General features: G+C 35.2%; 1 protein-coding gene across 2 annotated transcripts in view; it reads right to left on the reverse strand.

Moving 5' to 3' along the window:
* The window catches only part of GALNT13 (polypeptide N-acetylgalactosaminyltransferase 13), a 540,912-nt gene that overhangs the window by 197,559 nt on the left and 315,818 nt on the right, over positions 1 to 27,535 (reverse strand). For both annotated transcript variants that reach the window (XM_059167305.1, XM_059167304.1), the window contains 2 exons: positions 2,778 to 2,944; positions 1,932 to 2,139 (listed from right to left, as the gene is read on the reverse strand). In XM_059167305.1, coding sequence (XP_059023288.1) covers positions 1,932 to 2,139; positions 2,778 to 2,944 — 375 coding nt within the window. The remainder of the gene's footprint in view (positions 1 to 1,931; positions 2,140 to 2,777; positions 2,945 to 27,535) is intronic.

Here is a 27,535-nt window from a genome sequence, read left to right on the forward strand (position 1 = left end):
TTTGATCTCATGATCGACTGGGTGTTCTTGATGGTGGCTTTTTAGGGTAAGAAACTTCAAGCAGAATACTGGATATTCTTTTAATCCATGTTGTGCTTCTTCCAGTCTTCCTCTATTCCTGGCTTATAAGTTTTTATGACAAGATCAGTCTGTCATCTCTACAATGAATGTTCAGGTCTACTCAAGTTTGCATTGCTTGTAGCCAATTCCAAAGACCAGAGCTTAATTTTCATATTTTGTAGAGGATAAATATAAGTATGCTTTTGAATCACCCATAAGTGTGGAAAGCAAATAAATGTTGTCCATAATTTATTCTGGTTTTGTAACACCAGTAATCACAAATGCTCACTTTCAACTAGGTCTTCTACTCCACACAATTAGCCAAAGTCTCGAGTTCTCTGAAATCAATAGGATTCATCCAGCCTTGGAAAAGTTTCTTGGTAATTCTGGTCCTTATAAAATTAGTATTTTTCTCTCCTTCTTCATTAAATTTAATGGCTTAATTTGTAAGGAGGCAAAATTCGTTCTGATAACCTCGAATAGGACTTTATTATCTAGTTATGGCACCTTTTGAACATATAAGCAGGACAAGACATTAGAAATCATTACATGCAAATACAATATAAACATATGGTTAGATTAAAAAATAAATGATCTATGCATGATGATATTGAACAATATTATATTAAAAATTCAGTAAGTTGAATATGAAGCACATGTTTAAAAGAGCACCATAATGTAGGAAAAGTTGCCAGGAAATGCATTTAAGATGTTCTAAGTTCATTTTACTTTGCCAGCCTTACCCTCCAGTGCATACTGTACAATACATGGAGTGGAAAAATGTTATTAGCTGTGTACTACACTCAGTTGACTAAAAGGTTCCCACTGCTTTCTTCAACTGCTATGGTTCATTTTACTGACAACCCCCATCTATCTTCCTGGCAAGTACCAAATCCTGCCGTTTACATGATGTAGTTGGACTAGCTCACCCTAAGCAGCCCCTGTCTTGGATGCTTAATTAAAAACTTCAATTCTAGGAAGACCTTTCTGGGGTAGGTGAAATGACTATGCAAACAAGGTGTTATGCTGTTATGTAATGCTTTGTTATTATACCAGGGCATTCAACACAGTTGTTTTCATTAGGTACTTAGGAATTAGGAATCATTTATCATCAGTGCGTACAAATATCTGCAAGAAAACTTGTACTTGATAGCATCATTATCAGATGGAATTTCAGTTAAGTGTGAGGGTTCTTAATTCCTATAAAGTACTAGTCAATTTTTTCAGATTTCACAATTTGTGTATACAAACTGGCACCATTGTTTAAATAGTTAAAATTCTGATAGCTGTGTTCTGTTTTTGGTTTTTGTTTTTTTTAACCATGATTTCATTCTAGTGGAATGTGTGAGTGTGGGTCTTCATTTTTAAGATCCTCTTGGTGGTTTTGAACCCGATTTTGAATAAGGGCAGTGACCCAGTATAGAAAAGACTGGTCTGGGAATGGGAAGAAGTAAATTGTTATTCTCAACACTTCCAGTAACTGGGACAAGCTACTTAATTCATTGCTCCTCCCTAGTACTAGTACAGACGAGAACACCCATGTTACCTTCCTCACAGGGTGGTTGTGGGGACACAATGAGGTGCTTAAAAATTTTATAAAACATGACACTATTCCAAATTGGATTCATTTCTATCACCTACGAAATGAATATTCAACACATTTTTACTGTTTGAATTGCTCAACTGTTTCTTAAACAAATATTAATACTCAGTATGAAGCAGCCTATATTAAATGGGGGAGGGGTGCTTTTTAAAAGCTAGATAATAAACCTTCTAAAAATAGCAATTTATAAGGAAGTTTTGACGGGTACCTGGAACTGTGCTAACAGGTTCAGTCAAAACCCAGGCAGACATAACACATGAATTCTTACCTGTCTTCTTTTATTCTCGCCAGCAAAGGCTCCAGCCATCCTAAGGTGCATTCACAATGTGCATCGAGAAAAGTTATGACCTGCCCGTTTGAAGCAGCTGCTCCTCGAAGGCGGGCACGTATTAACCCAGAGCGCTCTTCCATTCTAATAATTTTTACCGGCACCTCTAAATTTTTCACATAATTCTCTAATGTCAACTTGAGAAAATCTGTAATGTGCAATAAGAATTTATAAAGTTTTGAAACTATTCGAAGACATAGCAGAGCTACTACTGCCCAGAAGGAATTCAACACACAGAAATGGAAGCCAACTCCCATCATTTTTTTTGCATTAGGTGAAATAAATACAGAAAGATCTTATTAGTAAATTAATGTATATTTCACAATAACTCTATCAGTTGACTGGCAAAGATAAGGACATTAATTGGAAGTTAATATACCAGACTTTAATTTAGAAACTGGGCCACAAGAGTAAATGGAGACTTCTTAATGGCAAGTTATTTTGCTTTTACCTGCACATACACACACAAAAGACAGAAGTCCACAAAGTCGTATTAATGCTCAATCATGTGATCATTTAAGTTGGAAAAAAAAAATAAACACTTTTGAACATCACTTTGTTTGATTTCTTAGGCTACTATGGACCAAATGGAATCATGAGAGAAACTGAAAGAATTAGTCGCAGACTCCTGGAATTGGCACTGGCTAGGTATATTGATGAAATTTGATAGGTGATTTCCAGGCTATTAGAATTTTAAGGAAAATACAGATCATTACCCCGCTATCTTTTCAACCATAATGAAGTTTTTTTAATTAAAAAAATATATAGGGGGAAGAATATTTATACCTCTTTCACTGGCATCATCTACCAAGACGACCTCAGAGAGCAGATAACGTGGGGAACGATTTATAACACTGTAAACAGTTCTAAGAAGAGTACTCCAAGCTTCATTGTGAAACACAATGACTACACTTGTGTTTGGAAGTTCATCAGGGTAGACCTTTGTCTTGCATCTGGAAAAGAAAGAAGAGAGGCAAGCTTTTAAATTCATTTTTCATTCTGATTATTGTAATAAAAATATTCACGATAACTCTTTAGATTTAACTGTCCCTTACTATGGAAATACCTTACGATTATCTAAAATAATTTTCCTTTATGTAAATGTGAGTAATTACTTGGCATTTTGAAAATTAAAGATGCATAATTGTTAGTATTTTATTCTAATTCCTGTAGGGAACAAGCAGAATGATTTCCACAAGTCTAAGAAAGCTAAAATAACATTCTGACACTATCAACAGAAGACCACAGTATAACAGGGACATATGAATTCATTTAGCGGATATAATTTTATTCCTTGTTCAGAAAAAAAAAAACTTATTGTATAACTCAAAAAGTCATAAGAACATGAAAAGACATGCTCACAGAGTTCTGAAGCATATAAAGCTGCTATTAACTTCTTTTCTAAAATCTAGTCATGTGTTTTCCATTCTGTTTGAGAATGCTATAAACCATGTCTACTTTGAAGGAAACACTGAGGGGCTAGGATTTACTTTGCAGATTTTCGGTTAGTACTACATAATCAAAAGTGGAGATCAGGAAAAGGAATAGGGTACTAGCACTTCCCAAACTTTGGCATGCACAGGAATTGCCTAGAGATTTCTTATAATGCAGATTCAGATTCAGTCAGTCTGGAGTGTACCCCAAGATTACCATTTTTGAAAAAAAGCTTGCTTCCAGGTGATACAAACGCTATCAGTCACACACAGCACACAATAATTTTTTTTTTTAATTCTACTTAGAGAGAGAGAGAGAGAGAGAGAGAGAGAAAGAGAGAGTACAGAAGGAGGAGAGGCAGAGGGGGAGGGACAAGCACGCTCCCAGCTGAGCAGGAAGCCCAGTGTAGGGCTGGATCCCAGAACCCTGGGATCATGATCTGAAGCAAACACAGATGCTTAGACCAACTGAGCCACCCAGGTGCCCCCAGACCACACCATAATTCTCATCACTTTTAGAACTTGCTGTTCTGAGAAAAAAAAATAATAATTTTTCTTATAAATCCAAAGAAGCACAAATTTTACTTTTCGATAAATCAATCTAAAAAGGTACATTTGGATAAATAGTATGTGTAGTGCTCTAGGTGATCACCCTCACTTTAACATGTAGCTGGTCCTCACCCCCCATCAACGTGTCAACATTCAGACATTTAACTCATGTAATTATAAAATTTTAGAAAAAAAAAAATCTTTGGGTATCTGGAACAGGAACAGAGTTTATTCACCTTAGGTTATAGTTTCATGGGAAATATTCTAAAGAGCTGGAGAATTAAAATCGTCCCCAAAATAAAATGAACTAGATACTTCCTGCCACTCATGAATGATCTCATACACGACACAAAATAAGCATTGTTAAAATTAGCCTTCCTCACAGGCAAGTGAAAAAAAATTCAATAAAATGTGGGACATAACGGTATATAATTAAACAAATACTGATTGTATGACTTTTGAGATGTTAATCATCCTTTAAAACAGTCTGAAATTTCATCTACTCAGTGAAGTCTTCTGTAGTGTAGCCAGATAAGAAGGAACTATACCTGAACTATGACATTTTCTCTACGTATATTTATTTGAAAAGCATTCATTAATGATCCACCCTATAGAATATATCGTGTATACAGAAAAGTCAAAATGTAGTGGGGAAAAAGTACTTTGATTCATAGTCATCTTTTCCCATTCTGGTGGCAAGATTCCAATGTTTTCTATATCCCTCATCAGCACGTGACTTGGGCATCGCAGTACCTTCTTACTAAATGAACTCAGAAAGCCATCTTGGTAAATTAAAAAATGTCCTCACCATGATCTTCCTCAAACCTCCATTCTTCTGCCCCAAAAAATAGCAAGCTGAGCAAACAGTGTGTTAAAGACCATCATGCTCAGCATCAATAAAGAAGTAAAACTGGAAAATCAGGCTGAAAGCAGTCCAACAGTCCACAAAGGTTGGTTTAACCCAAGGACAGCAGTCTCTAATGGCTACCCAGTATCACTTGAAAAAAAAAAATTCAAGTTAAATTTTTTGGTATGTTATATACGCATGGACATTGTACGTTTTGTATTCTAAATGCCAATAAAGAAAAAATGAATGAGATATTTAGATGAACCTTTTAAAATACCAAACTAAAAGCAGATATTCAAATCCAGCTACATAAAGTATTTCTTTTTTTTTAATTAAATTTATTTATTTTCAGCATAACAGTAATCAGTATTTTTTCACCATATCCAGTGCTCCATGCAATCCGTGCCCTCTTTTTTTTCCAATTTATTTATTTTCAGAAAAACAGTATTCATTATTTTTTCACCACACCCAGTGCTCCATGCAATCCATGCCCTCTATAATACCCACCACCTGGTACCCCAATCTCCCACCGCCCCCCGCCACTTCAAACCCCTCAGATTTTTTTTCAGAGTCCATAGTCTCTCATGATTCACCTCCCCTTCCAATTTCCCCCAACATAAAATATTTCTATCCTGCTTTGTTTTTGTGGTTGAAAAAATCTAATCACAAATGTTAATTTTATATTCAATGTATGTGACAAAGTTATAATGAACTAATTTACTATTAATGCAACTATTATGTTTAGAAAAATTTTCTACTATGTCATTATTTAATGTAGCATATGAATAAAATGTGGCTAATATTTTAATTAATTCTTCCTCTTCTTCCTACGTAAAAAATTATTTAGCAATGAAAACTTTGTATGATAATAAAATAATTTCTAGAATAATTCTTAAGCTATACAAATTAATTATTTTCAATGTCAGTTTGTCCTGTTATCTCAAACGGCTCCTGAACAGGAGTTATTTCCATGGTTTCTAATGGGGTTGTGATACACTGTTCTATTACCATTTTCTGTATTTCATCACATCTATTGTTTGACCTATTGTAAGATACATGGTCATTTTAAGTGTTGCTAGGAGAGAAAAAAAAAGTCAAATAAACCATAGCATATGTTTTCTTATCACTAGAATCCATTTAATACCTAAATAGAGCTTATAGAACAAGCTTTTAAAATTACTTGAACATAGATTTCTATCAATATTGTCATGCTTGCTTATGAATCAGTCACACCAGCTTTTTGTTACTTTGAAGTTTCTTTCATCTTTTCTAAGGGGCTTTCTCCAGCTTTATGTTGCACTGCTTAACATATTAGAGGCATACATTAAGTACATATCTCAATAACAAAATATAAAACACCTTCATCTACTTGTGGGTATCTTCCTTGGAACTATAAAGTTGCTTTTCAAATTTTAAGGTGCAAAGAAATTACATGGGCATCTTGATAAAATGCAGATTCTGCTTTAGTAAATTTGGGGTGGGCCCAAGACACTGCATTTTTTTTTAAGGAGGCACAAAGGGAGAGAGAGAGAATCTTAAGTGGTCTCCACGCCCAGTGTGGTGCCCAACAGGGCTCCACCTCACAACCCTGAGATCATGAATGAGAAATCAAGAATGAGATGTTTAAGCAACTTAGCCACTGAGGCAAGGCACCCCAAGATTCTGCATTTCTAATGAGATCCCTGGTGATACTGTCGCCTGGTTGACATGATAAGAAAAAAAGCTATATAAATCAGTCAGCTGTTGATTAACAAGAAAATACAGAGTTGTGGTCATTGCTCCGACAATAAATATTTGCTTTGTCTTATGAAATTTAATACTTGTCACCATTTCCTTGCCTTTCTTTTCACACAATAACTTTTGTTCTAATACTGAATCAGACTACAGCTTTTCTGAAGGAATGTTGAATGACAATTAAACTCTGCACCTGTGGTTTAAACACGGGTTAATAACTTAGGTGAAGCATGACTATGTGAACAGTCATGACCACATTTATACAAGCTTGAGAAATCGTTCTTTGTAACAACTGCTAGCTCGTTGACAATAGTCGTAACTAACCACTGCTCCTCATCCTGATTTCAGACACAGAAATATAAAAGGGTGCGTTTTACAACAGGTGAATAGAACAATTTTTTGTTTAGCCAAGAAAAAGTATATACAAGGCTATTTAGTTTTAGTTTAGTTTAGGGTTTTGTTTTGTTTTGAAAGAACTTTAGGTGTCTAAGCTGTCAGTTTCAACTCACTGCTTTTTCAAGACATAATTAAAAACAAAACAAAAACAAGAGACCTATATGATGGAAGGAGGTATGTACTTAAATGGATTGGACCTCTCTAATAACCTCTTCTCCTGATACACGGCAAACAACTTCTTTCTGATACTGTAAGAATTATTTCACCATTGGCCATCTCAGCTTTTACATCTTTTACATAAGATTAAAGTAGGTAACTTGAAATGTGTAGGAGACATTGCTTGGGCTACACTGCAGAAGTAAGCTCAGAATCTCCAAATGGGGGACTTGGAAACAGCTGTCAAAGTTAACTAATTAAAATCTTCATTTTACAGAATGCAAGTCTCAAGTCACAGAACTGGTTCAGTATTCTGCATAATAAAGTAATAATAATATATTTTATTCTTTAATAATATTAGTTAACAGTAAAGATTTATGCCCCACATTATATGCTACATCAAATGTTTTAAGTGGTATTATTGGTGTCTGGAATATTACTAAAAAACATCTGAACTTAAAAACTATGCTTTAATCTTATACGCAAACATGTATCTTTAAAACAGAGAATCCCCTAGAATCATTTGATTAAAACAAAGCACAGAGAACAGCTTTCATTGAAATTATGTGCATATAGACCAAATGCTCTTTTAGCAATCTGTCCTGTGAAGATATTAGTTTTCTTTTATGTAATAATCTAAATGGAATTGGCAAAAGTTGACATTACTGTGGGAACACAATGTATATGTAATTAACTATGGGAGTAAAAGTGGCAGACTGCAATAGCAATTTTCATCAGTTTGAAAGGACTATCTGATGCCCACTACTCAAATTAAGTTCCTGAAATCTGGTATTCTAGTAAAATCACTCTTTTATTATAGCAGCATTTCATATTTACACTATATTATGACATGCTAAATCTGTAATACTTGAAGGGAAGTGAAAGTTTATTTCTTTTTTAATTCTGCAATAATATATCTATGGCTTTTAAACTTGGTCGCACATTAGACTAATCCCATGAGCTGGAAAAAAATACTGATGCATGGGTCTCAACCACAGAGATTCTGATTTAGGTGTCCAGGGTGTGGCCAGATGCAATGGGATTTCACAAAAATATATATCCCTTGGGGATCTCAATATGCAGCCAAAGCTGAAAAAGTTTGTCTAAAATTATTTATCAGAAACACTGATTTTATTTATTTTTTAAATATTTTATTTATTTATTTGACAGAGAGAGAGAGATCACAAGTAGGGAGAGAAGCAGGCAGAAAGAGAGCAGGAAGCAGGATCCCTGCTGAGCAGAGAGCCCGATGAGGGGCTCGATCCCAGGACCCTGAGATCATGACCTGAGCCGAAGGCAGAGGCTTAACCCACTGAGCCACCCAGGTGCCTAGAAACACTGATTTTAAATATGCGCACGTGTGTGTATGTGTGTGTGTCTGTGTACACATATCAGTGTAGATATAACCTTTTTGCTCGCATCAACATTTTAAAATAAGATGCTTAAGGTTAATACAGCTCTTTTTTGCAGTTATATCAGATGAAATTAATAAAGCCCTTTTTCCTGTAATTGTCAGCACTGGAGTCAGAAAGTCTTGTCCGCTCCATTTATAATCTTTTCTAGCATCTGAATATACACTAATGTTGGCCCAGTCTTCTGTGTATCAGCTGTTGATTTATAAATATATGAGAAATAAATCTAGCTGCTTTTATTTAGAGAGTGTATGGGGATAGAATCGTTATTTCCAATGTCTGGAACATGGAAAAACGGTGAGACAGCATACCTATTTACCATCTTTCCCCTTGGCTATGCATACATTATAGGAACGTAGACTGTTACAATTTGATTTTATCCTTTTCAAAACCATATTGATGTTTTCAGGTAAGTTACTGCACACAATATGCCACATCAAAGAAAGAAAAATTGACTATAAGATGAGAATGTGAAATCACAAAGGATCCGTAATTAGACAGTGGTTTAGTTAGACACAATCCATTTAGGACTACAAAGGCTGTCAACATCGTAGTTTGCATGACTTGTTGAATTGCTGCTCAGTGAGTCAGTGGTTACCTTTTACTGCCTCAATCAAGAAGATTAATAATAGTAATTAAAAATAAAGACTTACAATACAAGTCCTCTATATACTTCTTATTTTTAACAGCTATGGGAATTGCCTTGAACCTTGCAGAATTATGTGTGGTTTCTTTGTTTCCCAATCATTAAAATTCATATTCACAGAGGGAATTTTCATCTTTTGCCAATGCATCCATGCAAAGAAAACTTGGGCAACAGCAAAGTGATTCTTTCATAATAACTGAACAGCTTGGGGCCTCAAGTAAAATGAAGCACTTAATTTTGCATGGGTTACTATATGTTGATTTATATTAATACTGTGTTCAGCCTTCCAAGAGTGAGTTATTACAAGTCATAATTATTGACTAATGTTTTTAAAGTTTCCATGTCCCAAGCACCTTTGTGTTAATATCCAGTTGGACACTGTACACATTCTTGGCCTATTTGCTATCAGATCCACTCCTTGAACCTTCTGTTCTCTTTTTAAGTGTTGGGATGGGTGGAATAGTAAGGTTACTGGGAAAGAAGCATTTCCAAAATCCCTTGCTTGTTGGCTTCTGTTTGAAATACATCACTGGGATCTCAGGTGGGAGACTGCCATGCTGTAGGAAACATGAACAGAAAGCCAGGGGATTTCTTTCTACATCCCCCACTAATCTCAGAGAAGACCACTCAGCCCCCTTCCTTACCCTTGTACCTGATGAATGCCTCAATCTTTCTGAACATACTATGCTTTTTTACAACATAGCTATCTAATTCAATAGATTAGGGGATTCTTCAAAAGAAGAAGGAAGGTTAATATTGTTTATCTCTGCCTTTCCAGAATTTAGTATTCTGGATATCACAAAATACATTTAATAAGGGGACGATGCATGAAAACTTCACAATAAGGCAGGCTTTTGTATGAATCATCAGATAGACTTCTTGCTCATAGCTCTGCATTGTCATAGTCTGAACTAGAGGTTCAGAAATACCAGTTATCTACCCTTTTTTTTGCGAGGGGTATCTTCAGTTGGTTTTGTTTTTCCAGCTTCTAGAGACAGGGCAAATAAATGAGCTAAGGATAGGGAAGGGAAAGAGGATAAGAAAACTGGGCTGCAAGTCACTGTACTATAACACAGTTCTCTTGAACATAGGTAGCATCATTCCTATTTGGCATATTGGAGCAAGCTCTGTCCCTGGAAACCTATGTTTGCCTCCTCCTTCTGCCATATAGGATCTGTGAGCAAAGTCATTAAATTTTGGTTTTGCCATCAACTGAACAGAAGGAAAAATGCAGCCATTTCTATATCGCAGTACTTTTACAGAAAACAAATGAAATTATAAAGGGATTAGGTGAATATAATTTATTATGCTATTTTTATGCTACGAAGCACCATATAGAATATTACAGATAAAGTCTCTATAATTATTTGAGTCAGCTTTTTGCTGCCAATAGGACTCTGACAATTGCCTTGTTCTGATAACTTGTCTTTTGTCCTTAGTTCTTGTGGCCAATCTGCTACTTGATTCCTAACTTCGGTATAGTTCAATAACACATCTGGTGTCTAGACTATTGTGGCTTAAGAACTGGTTTACTCATTTGTCCAGTGTAGTGGTGTAGAATACAGGTCCTGCCTCTTTCTCTTTTAGTGCTTCTAAATCATTTATTGCCCTAATCTTGAATTTCTCTGGCTGCCAGTAAATCTTCCTGCTTACTTACCTTCATCTCTTCTTATTATTTTCTGCTGGAAATCTCAGAGGGCCCTGTTCTGCCTTCCTGATGAGATCTCTGCTTCTTGTCTGCTCTTGAATATCCACGAGCTCACTATCTAGCAACTTGTGTTCCCTTCTACTAACCCACTACTTGCTTTACCCTGTGAGTTTGTCCAATTATCAAATATTGCATTCCTTAGCCAGAGTGAGGCCATTTCCTCTATCAGTCAAGTCCTGATTTAAGAAACATCATAATAAAACAACCAGTACTAACTGATGAACATTTCTTAAACTCTTAATTATGCAGCAGACATTGTACTATATGCTTTATTCTCATTTTGACCCTGAGAACTGAAACCTTGTGCAACCAAATAGGTTACCTATCAGAACTATGACAAGGCTATAAACTCATAAATAGCTTTGCTGCATGCCTCAAGAACTTTCAGGAAATAAATTGTTTCCACCAATAAAATACTCAGACTATGCCCTTCTATGGAAAATAAGTTGCTCAGCTGTCTTCTCAGGATGAAAAATAACTTAACTAGACAAACTGTTTGCTTATCAATTGACTTTGAGACTCTTCATTATGTCCAGCAATCCTAAACTATTACATCACATCCTTGACTGATCTTAGAAAGATTCCAGCACTAACAGACCAGTCTTAAACCAAGGAAGTCCAGATCCCCAGTCTCTATAAATGTCTACCTTCACCTCCTCCATGCAAGACTACTAGCACCCTGCCCCTGTGGTGGTTATTCTAGGGGCCTTTTATGGAGTCAGCAATTGATAATCCTTATAATATTCCTTATGAACTAGTTATATTGTTACTCCCATCTGGTGATGATTAAGTCAAGAACCTACTATTCAGATCAGGTAAGTACAACAGTCTCCCCTTACCTGTGGAAGATACCTTCCCTGACCCTTCCAGTGGATGCCTGAAGACATGGCAACTCTGCACCCTTTATATGCTGTTTTTCCTATACATGTATACCCATGATGAAGTTTAATTCATAAATTAGGCACAGTAAGAAATTAACAATAACTAATAATAAAATTAGACAGTTGTAACCATATACTGTAATAAAAATTATGTAAATACAGTCTCTTTCTCTCAAAATATCTTACTGTATCACCCTTCTTGTGATAATGTGAGATGATAAAATGCCTATATGAAGAGATCAAATGGGGGGATGACAAAGGTACCAAGACCTAGTGTTAGTGTTAGGCTACAACTGGCCTTCTAATGATAGGACAGAGGGAGGAATATTTGCTTTGGTATTTAAAGTCAGCCTCAGGTGGGCAAAGCTCAACTACAAACTCCTGCAACTTCCTTCTAAGTGATGAAACTGGATTTCAAACATTGGAACTCTTGACTATTCTTTTACTATAGGGTATCCTTAGCAAGAAACTGCCTTTGATCTGGAGAATTCTGAGATAAGGCACCAAGGGAAACAGGTTTGGGCCTGAAGGTATGTATTCCCAGGAAACAAAGGAAATCATTAACCACTTAAACACAAGCCTTTGTTTCACTCCAGGATATTGGAGCTTGAAGTAGAAAACACTAAAGGAAGAAGTAAAAAGGGACTAGGGAGAAGAGATAGCAAGTAAAATGATGAGAAGTTCAAGAGTCCAGTGGACTTTCCTCAGTGATGTGATACACTTTATTTATTTATATACTTTTTAAAAGGTTTTTATTTTTAATTTGATTAATTTTTTTTTTTTTTTTTAATTTAGAGAGAGAGGGAGGGAGAGAGAATCCTAGGTAGACTCCCTGCTGAGCAGGCCCTGGACTTCCACAGATTATTCTTTTGGAGTATAAACTAACCTGATTTTGACCTTAACAGATTAGATACACTCAGTTGACATCTGGTTTATATGAAGAAAACCAAAAAACTTTGTAGATCTAATTTCTACCAAATAAATGGCAATCGTACACTCCTGTGGGAGTTACTTCTATAAAGCTAATAGTCTTTTTTTGTTTTTTAAGGGCATAAATGTGATTATTCTACAAATAAATTTTATATCCTTTCTATTGTAAAGAATTCTCCTGAATTTTGGTAATGAACTGTAATTTAACTCTCTGCTAAAAGTAAAAAGAATATATTTGAGTAAGTGCTATGTGTAGTCTTTGTGATTCTGGAACATGAATTTATCAGGCCTTTCTGTGGCCTCTCAATATAACTCCTTCATACTACTGAAAGTATTTTAACAATGAAAACAAGTCAATGTTATTGAGTATGATAAATACAATCAAAGTGACTTTACAACAAAATTATTTACTATTGCCATTCATAGGTTTAAGTTCTTACATTTGTAAGTGAAATGTAAGCTTTGCTTGGGCCATCATTTATGTCAAGTTAACTGACCACACTGAACTCACATTTTTCACTTCTGTGAGATAATGAAACCACCATCTACCCAGGTTCAAAGCCAGAAACTTTGAGGTTGATACAGCCACCAAATCCTGATGATTGTTCCCATAGCTTCATTATGCTTTCCTGAAAATATGCCCTTTCCATAGACTATCACCTCTCCTTTTAGTTAATGCCTGGGGTCAATATGGTACAATTTTGGAATATTCTTGATTCCCAAAGTATATCTTTCTTAATCCCGACCAAAATGTAGATCCAAAAACCACTCTTTTCTTCAAATGTTTCTCATACCTCTTCGTTGCCTAATGCCAAAATATAAAGGCTCCTCTAGATCTGGCTCAGCCTACTTAGTTACTTTCTCCTCTCACTATGGCATTTAACTCTTAGCAATACTGAACATCTCAGTGTTCCTTCAGGAAACAAATCTTTCTCATGCCTTTATCTCTCTCTATCTCTAGAATTCCTTGTATTTGAAACACCTTCTTCACTGAAGAAATCACACATACTGTTCAAGGTGTCACTCGTCATGTTTCATGTTTTCTCCAGAGATATTCAATTGTTCATTGTCTTAAGATACCAGTATATTTTATATATTTATTTTTCATTCCTTCTCATATACTAAGTTAATAGATAATTCAACTTATTGAGGAAATGGAGTCATTTTGAATGTATGGAAAATTCTCCCTCCCATGTTGTAGCTACTGTAAAGACCTGAAAGTAAGCAAAGACCTGAAAGTTTCCCTGAAAGGATCCCTTTCATCTTAGTATTCTTCTTACAAGACTTTTTAGCTATAGAATTATTTGAATATAAAAAGTACTTACTCATCAAATACATGAGAATTTATATATACTAAACAATACACTGGTTGTAAATCATACATTCTTGAGGAAAGATGGAATTACAGAGAATGAAAAAAATTTTTAGTTGATCAAGCAAAGCTCTAAATCCAGAGTGAATTGTGACAGATGATGTTTCAGAGTAAAAGTCTGTCAAGAACAGCCAGGTGTTGGCAAGGGATAAAAGCATCACCATGGGAGGCCTAGCAACAAGCAAAATGAAGATATACCAACAGAGGAATTGGTGATATTTACAGGACTTAGTATCAGATAATAGAGACAAAATTAATGGATGGATTCAGAAATAGAAGACTTCAGTCCCTGAAAGGTCAGAGAAAGTAAAGAATTCACTCATGAAGAAACTGGGGTTCTGTTTTCTTAGATCAAGGATATTCATACACAAGTACAAAAACACACTCAGTTCATGGAGCAGGGTATAACATGGGAACTAGATTTTAGAATCAAAATGGTAACTGAAAGAGATACATAGGATTAGGAAAGATGTAACTAGAATCAGGGCCACAACCAGCCTATCATAACCATTGTATAATTAGAAAAATATGCTCCTTCTGGACAGTGGATTCCTGCTACCAAAGACTTAAACGCAAATAAGGCCTTTGTGCCCAGAAAAAGGCATTACTTCCAGCCCCTTGCCAAGGTGCATAGCATCATAAACAGAGTTATCCACTCACCCTTCTAGCTGGTTGTCTTTGTACAGTGCACACAATGGGCAACTCTAAAGAATGCCCTAAGCCTCGAAATTCTGGAATTATCCTATGAAGACAATTAGCTCTGTTTCCGGAGGCACAGCTGCATCTTTAGATTAAGAATTTTGAATAGAATGAATGTGGGGAAAAATTTGGGAGGCAAATGTATTTTATTTGAATAGGGTCAATGTGAAGTGTCTACATGTACATAGTCAAGCATGCAGGCTTTGTGATAATTTTTTTTGCTTTGGCTCAGACAATGTTTTCATTCACTTCTAGGTTTGTTTACTATAAAGGACTATATAACTAAATATTCATCTATATCTGTATCTATAAATATATATGTATATAAATCAACATAAGTTACACTTAATAATATTCAAAGAAATTGAATATCATGGATTTCTAACATTATAGAAATGCTTCAGGGAACTATATTTTGTTTCCTCACATAGAATTCAAATACTCTACATTATATATATTCACAAAACTATTTAAATTCATGAATAGAACAAAATTAAGATCAAAGTCCCATGTGTGAAATAAATGATGAAATTAAAGCATAGAAATCAAATTCCATTACCTACTAAAATGTAAGTGTAAAAATATCAAATAATAATTGCAAGGTTTAATTTCTACTAAATTAAGTACCAATTAAAAGACTGTATGCATCATGAATTTTTCTTCTTGTATGTTTTTCCTGGTTTTAAATAAGAAATAAATTTTTTTTTCTTCACATTATTTGTCATTGAGTACAGCCGTTGTTATTAAAGACAACATCAGGAATACCATCTTTCAGGAAGGGAGATTTGTCTGATGTTTCCACATCATCAGACTCAGGCTCAGGTAACCATTTTGGATAATGTTGTGTCAATCTTAGTGTACCATCACACAAAGCACAGCGTGTGGCAATGTGCCATTATTAATGGAAACAATGATCACTTGAATAGGGTGGTATCTGCCAGGTTTTTCTAATTACAGTATTTTTCTCATTACAATAAATGATTTGTGAGAAGATAACTTAAGATTTTGTACATTTTTTTCGGTTTTTTTAAATCAATGTTTCACCCATTACACTATCTATTGATGATTATTGCCTTTAATATATATCTGTGCATGCAATTCTTTATACATATGAAAATATATTTTTGTGGTAAATTTCTAAAAGAAGAATTGCTGATTCAAAGGTAAATGCCTATACAATTTTAATAGATATTAACAAATGTCTCACTGTAAAAGTTGTACCAATTTGCTTTCCCTTCAACAATGTGTGACAATTTTTGTTTTCCCATAGATTTGCAAACAGAATTTATTAACAAACTTTTGAATTTTCACCAGTTTGAGCGGTGAGTAAAGATAACTCAAAGTCGTTTTAGCTTGCATTTTTCCAATTGGGAATGAAGTCATATATATTTCAAGATGTTTAGTAGTCAACTTTGTATCTGTGTGTGTGTGTTTGGGTGTTATGTGAGTGTGTGTGTATGTAAATATCTCTTCTAATTCTTTGTCCATTTTTGTATTGAAGGTTTCCATTTTTTTCTTCGCTTGTTTTGCTTTTGCCCCTCAAATTTTCAGACCTTCACATTATAATGATATTAAACTTTTATCACTATTTTCTATTATTTGATATTTGTCTTTTCATTTTACTTATATTTTGCTATGTAAATTTTACTGTATGTATTCAAATGTTTCAATATTTTCTTTTATTGTATGTGCATGATAATTGCAGTTAGTATTCCCTTCACCGGGTTATAGAGAGATCGTTTTGTTTTGTTTTCAATTTAGAAAGCTGGTTGATATGGGACTTAATTCTTTTGTAGGGTGTGCAACATGGATCTAATTATTTCCTTTTCCAAATGACTAAATAGTTGTTTCAGCCTTACTTATTAGCACTAGGACAGTGACTTCAGATGTCACTTTTATCATATATTAAATTACTCTTTTATTTATCTGTATGTTTTCCATTTCATTCCAACTTGTCTGTGTACCCACACCCCACTATCACATTATTCTACTTTTATTTTAAAAAGATTTATTTATTTATTTGAGAAAGAGAGAAAAAGGTGGAGGGGGCAAGGGGCAGAGGGAGAGAATCTTCAAGCTGACTCCCTGCGAGCCCAAGGCAGGGCTTGATCTCAAGACCCATTAGATCAGTACCTGAGAAGAGGCCAAGAGCCAGATTCTTTTTTTTTTTTTTTAAGATTTTATTTATTTATTTGACAGAGAGAGAGAGAGATCACAAGTAGGCAGAGAGTCAGGCAGAGAGAGAGAGAGAGAGAAGCAGGCTCCCCGCTGAGCAAAGAGCCTGATGCGGGGCTCGATCCCAGGACACTGAGATCATGACCTGAGCCAAAGGCAGAGGCTTAATCCACTGAGCCACCCAGGCACCCCTGAGAGCCAAATTCTTAACCCACTGAGCCATTCAGGAGCCCCCACACTTTTTTTTTTTTTTTTAACTTATAGAGCTTTATACTATGTTCAATATCTGGTAAGACAAGTTCTCAGTTCTCTTATGTAGCTATTTTCTTTTGCTTACCTAGTTATTCTGGCATGTTTATGCCCCCCTGTGAGGCCCACTATCCATCTTATTTTAATGCATTTCAAAAGTATCAGTGCACTCTCCCTCCCTAAATTTTGCAGCATGTTTATTAACTAGAGTTTGAATTTTATTCCGCTTTTTTCTTTTAATGTAAAATTAAAGTTCAATGAAGTACACAAATGTTAATTTGATAAATGCATGCACTTGTATAACCTAAACTCCAATCAAATTATGAAACATTATAACAGTAGAAAAACTTCTTCATTAACAAGTTTTCCCCCTCCAAATCAACCACTTAACTACCTTTTTTTAATCATATAATTACTCTGCCATGCTACTGTATAGTATATAAGACATTTCATTCTCTCTACACACACACACACACACACACACACACACACACATACACAATTAAAAAACAATGCAAACTCTTTTTACTTAAAAAAAAAGTGAAAAACAACCTTACTAAAGCATTTTCTATACTATAATGAATAACTGAAGTCAAAGCAGTCTGTATATCAACTCCTCCCTTTCCATCATTCACACCTCATAAATGCCCTGAGCCTCAACTGTTATTGCTGAATGTAACATAAAATACCATGCTTCAGTGACTGCAAGCAATATCGAAATGTCAAATATATCTGTTCTTAATTTCAGTGTAATGTTAGTTAAGAGCAGCCATTACTATTGAAGAACGAGAACCCTGGGTGATAAATACTTTTACCTGTAATAAGATAATTCCCAAATGATTTATTAAAAAATGAAGTAATGAATTCTAGCAAAGTACACCAGCTATTCATCTACAATTACATAGTGAAGAGAAATAGTGAATATAATGACTGCCAAATAGATTTGGTATCCATCCAGCAAACGCTGCATGTTGTTAATATCTCTTCCATTGAGCTATCTTAAAAAATGGTATGTATTTACTTAATTCATTATTAGAAGATTCTGGATCTGTATTTGATTTTAAAAGGATTTAAGAAAAAATAAATTGTGTATCGGTATAATTGTTTTCTCTTTTAAAGATTTAAGACTATCTGATTAAATACATAAAGGTGAATTGTTTTATATGCTAAAGAAATTCTAGATATTATCTTTTGATTTAAAAAAAAATAGAAATCAACTACTTAAACCAACAATTTCTCCTCTGCAAATGTAATGTCTGGACCAGACCTAAAAAATAAAAAAAAAGAAAAGAAAAATCTTAATATGATCTTCTTAATCAACATGCTATTCTCCTTTGTCTTTATATCCTCTGGAATGAAATGGAAACAAAAATAAATAAATAAAACAAGCAAAACAAAGAAAACCTGTTTGCCTCTCTTCTGTTCACACAGCTCCATAGCTCCTACCACTTCAATGATGCACCCATGCTAATCCGACCCATTCCATGTACTCACACTTGCAGAATAAGTACCTGCTTCAAGAGACAACATATGCACATCAACTCTTCTTCCTAATTTCTTTTCCTGAGAGATATTTATGTTGAGTAGACTTAGCTTCTGTTTCCTCATTGCAACCCCAATTTCATTAGTTTCTAAATGGCTTAGCCTCCTGGTACCAGAATTAGAATTTACTCCCTGGGACAGTTCACCCAATTTCCTTTCTGGAGAACTATACCCATAGAGACATCCAGCACCATGATGTAGGCAGGACAGGAAGAAGTTGGCAAAAGAGGAGGGGGAAGTGACTGATACAATGTCTGGGCCACAGTAAGGAACCTAAGCCCTTAAGCCATGATTCTCACCATCTTGAGCAATGTTATGTGTATATTTTCTATTTTCCTGGTTTTGAATTTATTTAGTATCCACAGAATCATAGATGAGGTAATAACCTTCAATTCTATTGATGAAGAAACTGTATCACAGACGAAAAAAAAACCTAGCAAAGGCTCACAAATACGTGGTGGCTGTGATGTCACCAGAATCTAGGTTTTTGAACTCCCTATAGTGTGACCTTCCCTCTTCAGTGTGTCCAGGGGCTACTGGGGGCACTTTCCCCATGAAACACAAAGACTTTATATATTTCACATTTTGTGAAGCATATTAACAACAGATTAAAAACAAAAGAAAGTGGCCAGGTCAAAGTACATTCAGTGGTTTACTGAAAATCATTTTAGGGATCAATATAATATAAGGGACTCCCCCTCCCATTTCTGTACAGTCTATCTCTGTCTGGTTTTCTTATCTTAAGCCTTCTGTATCTTTCATGAGGTTGGCTGCTTAAATATACATTTTCAGTGAAACAACAGAGTACAGATGAGGAAAAGCAGTGGAGTGTTTCAGAAGTCTTTCTCATTGACAACTAATTTATGTAATTCATTATAGAATTTATTATACCATTCCAAGAATTTAAATTTTATCTAGATTAAATATTTGATTTTATTAAGATGTTCTACATAGGGCTTATAAACTAAATACCCCATACTTTCTTCTCTAGGGGGAATGGGATCAACTTGTAAAATGTACAAAGAGAGCAGGTAGGAACAGAGTAACAGGTAATACGTAGAGAATAGATGGTGAAAAGAAAAGACAAAAATAGTGGCTGCCTCTGAAATGCTAGGAAAAGGCAATCATGCATAGCATTTAAAGTTTTTCCCAATATAGCAAACAAAGCTCAAATTGAGATAGTTATGGAGGAACTGCTAACTATTATAAAGAAATGCTGTGGTGATTCCATCTCTTGGAGGATTATGTAGTTTGGTCTCTTGGGAAAGAGGCTAGGCCACTCACTTTGTACTATACTTCAAATACTAATAAAAAATAAAACAACTGACTTTCTATAGTAAGAGAAAGAGATGTTTTCAGCCAAGGCAAGAACAAACTTCATTTTAATGTCAATCTTCATGTTCTAAAAGAAAATGTTTTCACATCATAAGAAAGGATTTAAGAGTAGAGAGTGAATAGAGTTACTGTCTGCAATCTAATTCCTTTTTCCATGTGTTGCAGGGAGGAATGAGTTATCACTGGAATTTGTTATTAGAAGCTTCAAATAGTGTTTCCTTTCATTCTCCAAGAAGAAATTAATTGCAGTTGTGATTGTCAAATTATTATATGCCCAAGGCTACTCTTCTCTCAGATGTCAGATGGTGCACATGGATGCCAATCTCAGGGAACCAAATCAACCTCAAGCCAAAAGTCAAAGGAAATACCTACTTGCTCAACAAAAGTGTTCAATTAGGTTAAGTACAAGTCAAGGAGTTTTTCTCATAAGAATCCTAATTACAATAGATACTGGCTTTAAACACAGTGATGAGGATGATTCACTCTTGATTATTAATGTTACAACTTGCTTTATTAGTGTCATTAACACCAGAATAGTAGAATTCATAATAAGATACTCACGTGTAGAACTTTGTATGAGATCAAAATTTTAAGAATTCCTATCTCAAGATCATGATGTAAAATATTCAAGTTAAAATAACATTTGACTCTTCAAAGATATACATGAGAGTATTTATGCATATGCACGTGCACATATTTACACTATTTTTAATATCTGAAGTGAATAAATGGATTTAAAAAGAAATTAATTTAAGATCATGTAATGCAGAAGAAATGACTTTAAAATTGCTAAGAGAATGTAAAAACTGGAAATTGGGTGATTTCTTTCTTTGGTACCTCATGGAATAACTAGTTTCTTCTCAGTTTTTTAAACTTTAAGACTTCTACCAATTGTAAGATTTATTTTCAGTTTCTTTATTCTACATTGTAATCTTTATCACTTCAAGCTTTCCTGTGTACTATACATTCAAACTTTTCATTTATGATTCATGGATAAAATTTACACTTGGAACATATGGGAATATCCACCCATGGAGGGGGGGGAACTGTTGAATCAACATGATTCTGGTATTTAATGAAATAGATAGAAGCAGATGTACCATAAAACCAAAGAACATCAAGCATCAGAGCCCACAGCATAGCCCGTTCAGCACAATCAAAACCAATTTTATGATCACAAATATTATTACTATTATTATTATAATAGAGGGATTGGGAGGGGTTGGAGGAGAGGTAGAAGGAGAGAGAATCTGAAGCAGGCTCCATGCCCAGTATAGAGTCTGACGTGGGGCTCGATCCCACAACCCTGAGATCACAACCTGAGGTGAATCAAGAGTCAGACACTTAACTAAGTCACTCAGGTGACTCTACAAATGTTTTTATTTTTCGCAAAGACCCCAAATGAGTGTAGGTTCCAAGCCCCACAAACAAAGATCTGCCCTGGAAATTGAGTATGATTGTATAAGATATTTCCTCATTCTTCACTTATCAGAAATTAGCTTGCTGCTTGCTGAGGACCATCTTTTCTCAGTGCATTAGACATCTAGACACCATATGTAACCCACAAACTGAAGGCTTTATCAAACCACAAACTCTGCTAAAAACTATCACTTCCCAGGTAGGGAGTGGCATTCTTCTACCTCAGCAAGAAAACAGGGCCTGACCATGACACATCTAGGATCAGCAACCACAAAACTATATTGGCACTTTAACAGCTCTAGTTCCCCCAAAACACCCAAGGCCAAGGCCATCTGCAAACAGCTCAACTGAAAGCAGGATCGGGCTGGTGAGATGTGGCTTCATTATAAACAAAAGCTGAAGTGGCTTATTTGTAAGAGACTTCTGAAATTATGAAATCAAAGCTGAGTCATGTTAGTGGTATATAATATATACCATTCATGTGGACACCAAACTAGTGCTCCTAAAAAAAAATATGGATAGCAAATTTATATATAGATTTAGGTTTGGGAAGTGGTAATACTGGAAAGATAAAGACAGGTAATGAAATTAGGAGGTAAGCTTTGGCACCAGAATGTCTAGACTCGAACCCTGACTTCATCATTTACTATAGATGGGACCTTGAGAAAATGACTTCATCACCTTTCACCTTAATGTTCTCATCTTTAAAATAAAATTAGCTATAATCTCTATTCTTACAAGGGTATTGGATCAAATAAATTGATACATAAAAAGGCACTTGGCATAGTGCCTACATCATAGTGAGCACTCAATAAATGTTGGCTACCATTTATTAGTTACTAGTTATCACTAGTTATAGTAAGACTAGGAAACAGATAAAAATTAAAGATATATTTAAGAAATATTTGCATCTTTCTGGTTGATTATGATGAGTGGGGAAAGATATGAAGCAGTCTGAGATGACTTCAGATTCACAAAAAGAGACAAAATAGAGATAAGCAATGCTCTAAAAGGAACTGGTATGGGAGATACAAAGGGAAAGATTATGTATCATTTTTAGATTGTATATTGACTTTGATAGATGCAAGAAGTATGGAAAGCAAAAGATAAAATGTCTGACTTTAAAGCCTTGGGGTTAGTCAAAAGTTCAGACAGATATGAGAAATCATCAACAGAGGATCGTTCACAAAATTAATAATAATGAATGAAAAAATATGTGTCCAAATGGTACTAATATTCAAGATGTGAGTGACAAAAGAACCTCGCACATGGAAGAACCTTGGAAAGAACTCTGAGAGTATTTGAATAAGATCCAAGATAAAGTGATTTGATGGAAGGCATAGACAATAGTGCATAGTAAGAGAAAGACTAAAAATCTCTTGGACTCCCCAATAAGGAGTCCATCCCTCTGTAATCCTACTGAAAGGAATTTCGACAGACAGTCTTGGAGCACAGACAGATTATACTAGCTGGAATAGTAAACTGAAGGTAAGTAAGTACAGACAGTCAATTAAAGATTACTTTCTCTAGAATTCTTGCTGTTAAGAAAAAGTGAGAAATAGTGCAGCAACTGGAAGATCTGGGGTCACAGGAGGGCATTATTTCTTGTATGGACTTTGGTTTACCTGGTTGTTTATATGAAAGATGTGATGTGAAAGTGTTCATAGGCTGAGGAAAGAGTCAGTAGACAGGGAAGGTATGAAGACTGAGGAAGACATGTGGTTACCCCCACATTTATGTCTATGGCTGAGAGTGGAATATGTAGATAATCACCTGTCACAGACTTACTAAAATGAGTACATACAATCTTGGTTGAATGCCAATGTCCCACATGACCACCAAAACTATGCTAATGAAAATCATTCTTTAGGTTTACTGATCTATGTATTTGACCTTTTATTGGCTAGGCTTTTTGTCAATTTTTTATTTTTTTTATTTCCTAGAATGTAGTATCTTATGCGTATCTGATGTGGTATCCTGGTGTCCTGGAAACCAAAATGTCCTCTTGGCACCACACCATGTCCTGGCTGGACGCTTCCTGCTTCACTAGATATTCCTGGTCTTCCCTTGCAGTATGTAACTCCTAAACTCCTACCGCTTATCTAGGATCTTATTCTGCATGACTTTGTGTATTATTAATGAATTCTAGAGGTGATTTAGTGTACACAAATTATGTTCACACAGACTCTTTTGAAAATAAGTTCTAAAATGTTTTCCTGAGAAGGGCTTCTTTTTTTTCACTTTCTATTTAAATACTTCTATGAAGTTTTAATTTAGTGTTATTGTTTTGTTTTGGGTTTTGCTTTTAGCCATGGGCATTCAATTTCTCTTAGAGTCCTGAAAAAGGAAAATTATTTTAATCTTAACACTGCATAATTCTCATATTACTAGAATGCTGATTCTTCAGCCATGGCTTTTGTTTTGGTTTTTGTTTTTGATAGATATTTCTAAAGCTCTGTGTACATAAGGGAATCATCAGAGTCGGCATGGTCTGCAAAATTCATGATACTAACAACTGCCAGAACATGTGTATATCACTAGATGCCATTGAAATCAAGAGGTATATAAATTAAAATAGAACATCTGAGACACAAAATTAAAATATAAATGTAAAAATGTTGATAAACTTTCTTCTCACTAATTTACACAATTGTATCTTCCCTTCAAACACATTAAGCTGGTTTCCAAATGTACAGCCAGATGTAATTCCCTCCAGAAATAATACTTTGTTCACTTTTATGTTTCCAAATAAGAAGTGACATGTGAGTTATGTACTAAACAGTGAGAATTTCATCACTGGAAATTGAAGTTTAAATTTTATTTATTATGTTCTTCAGAGATGGTGTTTATAAGAGGTAAAGCAAATGAGTACCTTCTTTTTGTTTGTTTTTATCTGCTAATAATATAAAATATAAAAGCATTTTAGGAAGACAGAAGAAACCTGAATAACTTAATTACAAAAAAGAAATAAAAAGAACCTGGTGATTCACAGACTCGTACTCGTGGGGCTAATAATACATTATATGTTAATAAAAAATTAAAAAAAAAAGAAATAAAAAATGTAAAGTGTTTGATATAGCTGCCATCTATAAAGAATTTTAAGAAAGGGAAACAAATTATTTTTGTATTTTCTTCTTAAAATGTATATATAAAAACATTAACTAAAATGTATAAAAAGTGATTATCCTGAAAGTCTACCTATACCAAATTGCAATGCATTAAAAACAAACAAATGTAAACACAAACTCTATTATAATATTTTGGATCATCCTTATTTGACCTCATTTTAATAAATTAAGGGCAACATCTGGAGCATTTTTAAACCAGTCATATTTCAAATTCATAATGTTATCATAATCAATAATAAGAAAAACGACTAACAAAAAACTATGCTTCATATAGGGGGAACAGACCCTACAAAAAAGTACATCTTGGGGCGCCTGGGTGGCTCATTTGTTAAGCATCTGTTTTCTTCTGCTCATGTTCCAGGGTTCTGGGATCAAGCCCTGTGTGGGGCTTCCTGCTCAGTGGGAAGCCTGCTTCTCCCTCTTCCACTCCCCCTGCTTGTGTTCCCTCTCTTGCTGTGTCTCTCGGTCAAATAAATAAATAAAATCTTTAAAAGAAAAAAAAAAACAAACCTACATCCTCACTAACTTATTTTTTATTTTTACTTTTAATATATTTTATTTAACCTAGTATGTCCAAAATATCATGTTTCAACATATAATCAATATAAAAATTATTGAGGTTTTCTATATTCCTTTTCTGTATTGTTTTCAAAATCAGTGTCTACTTTATATTTATAGAATGTCAAATTAGGATTAGTTATATTTCAAGTGCTTGATAGTCTCATATGAAAAGTGGCTCCTCGGGCGCCTGGGTGGCTCAGTGGGTTAAGCCGCTGCCTTCGGCTCAGGTCATGATCTCAGAGTCCTGGGATCGAGTCCCACATCGGGCTCCCTGCTCAGCAGAGAGCCTGCTTCCCTCTCTCTCTCTTTGCCTGCCTCTCCATCTACTTGTGATTTCTCTCTGTCAAATAAATAAATAAAGTCTTTTAAAAAAGAAAAGAAAAGAAAAGAAAAGTGGCTCCTCAAATAAATAAAATCTTTAAAAAGAAATAAAATAAAAATTAAAAAAAAATTGGGGGGGAGTGGCTCCTGTATTTCACTAAGTTCTTGAATGTTACTGAATGAAAATACTCAAAAACCAGTAAATTTTTATACCTAGAAAATGATGGATATAGAAATATGTAAGGGGAATGGCTCTCTAACATTCCATTATGCTATATAATTAGGTCTGTAGGCTGTAAGAACAAAGACCCCTCAGTCACACCTTCAGCTGGAAGTTCATAATAATGACATACTCTAAATCTATTTTGAATATCAAACTGTAAAGGAAAAACACCCCCCCAGTGCGTCTTCAGCAAACAGACCAGAACACATCTAGTTCAAACTTGTCACATTCTGGCCAAGGACCAAACACTGCCCACTGCAGGCAAGGTGAGCCTCGGCAGACGAAGGATAGTGCAGTGAAAACACAGCAGCATAGCTCACATAGCACGGACATGAGACACTCCCTGAAGCACCAGGCCCCGGACACTACACGACCTCTCCTTCATAAAGCCACTGCTTTCAGGAGCAGGAAACATAACCGGCTTTTCTAATACACACAGAAGGAGGTAAAGACTTAAACAAAATGCCAAGACAGAAGAATTCATCCCAAATGAAAGAACAAGATGAGGTCACAGCCAGAGATCTAAATGAAACAGATATAAGTAACATGCCTGATGGAAAATTTAAAGTAAAAATCACGAGGATACTCCCTGGGCTTGAGAAAAGACATCAGGGAGACTCCTACTACAGAAATAAAAGAGTTAAAGAACAATCAATCAGAGACAAAGAAGGCCGTAATGAGATTGGAAATGGGCTTTAGGAAGTAAACAGCAGGCTAGAAAAAACAGAGGGATGAGTTAGTGATACAGCAGACAAAATAATGAAAAATAATGAAGCTGAAAAGAGAGAAAGAATAATTATGGAACACAAGAACAGACTTAGGGACCCTCTACTCTCAATACTCTATTTCACTTGTTAGTTCTGACCAAAAAGTGGGTGATAGTTTTTCACGTATCCAGCAATTCTGGAACACAGCTGGGTGTCCTAAAGTTCAACTTAATTCTGTATCTACATGGAGTTGGAATCTGTATTTAGACTGTATCTGTAATTAGACTGTATCTATGTGGAGTTGGAATCAAACCCCACAGATTAAAGGCCAGAACACTGTCTACCTGCCTAGTACCTCAGGTACTAATCATACGTCTAGGTTGTTCTCTGTGCTTCTCTCTGATTCACTAGAAATCAGAGGTTTCTACATTCCCCTTCTCAGGTTTGATCAATTTTCTAAAAAAGCTCACAGAGCTGAAGAAAACAGTTTGCTTACTGGATTTCCCTTATACTATAAAAGAGTATAATTTAGGAACAGGCAGATAGAAGAGATGTTTTGAGCGATTCTCTCTCCAGGTATTCGCTCTCCAGGTATGCCATTCTTTCCAGATCTCCATGTGATTACCAACAGGGAAGCTCTCTGAACCCTATTCTTTTGAGTTTTTATGGAGTCCTCATTACATAGGTATGGTTGATTGAATCACTGACCTTTGGTGACTGAACTCAATCTCCAGTCCCTCTTTTTATGGGGCTGAAAGTTGAAACCTTCTCCCCTGTCTAGGTTCACTTTTCCTCAGTCTCTACCTGCCTCTCTCTACACATGATGAAATAATTAGCCGCCAGAAATTTTTGGATTGAATATTCTACCCAACTCAGCGATACTTCTGAAAATTTGACATTTCAGAAATGAAATGAAATTAAAGTTGAGTGAGGGTCTCACAGATCATCTTTAGTCATGTGCCATCCCTGAATCCAATACTGTGACTGGGGTAGCAGGCTGCTGTTAATGGCACACCCATCTCAAGCCCATCCCTCAGGGTAGGAAGCTGGCAGAAATTTCACTCCTATCACATAGACTGAGAGTAGGGAAAGGATGGTTCCCCTAATCATGAACTGGAATA

The sequence above is a fragment of the Mustela lutreola genome, chromosome 3 (assembly GCF_030435805.1).
Source record: "Mustela lutreola isolate mMusLut2 chromosome 3, mMusLut2.pri, whole genome shotgun sequence".
Lineage (NCBI taxonomy): Eukaryota > Metazoa > Chordata > Mammalia > Carnivora > Mustelidae > Mustela > Mustela lutreola.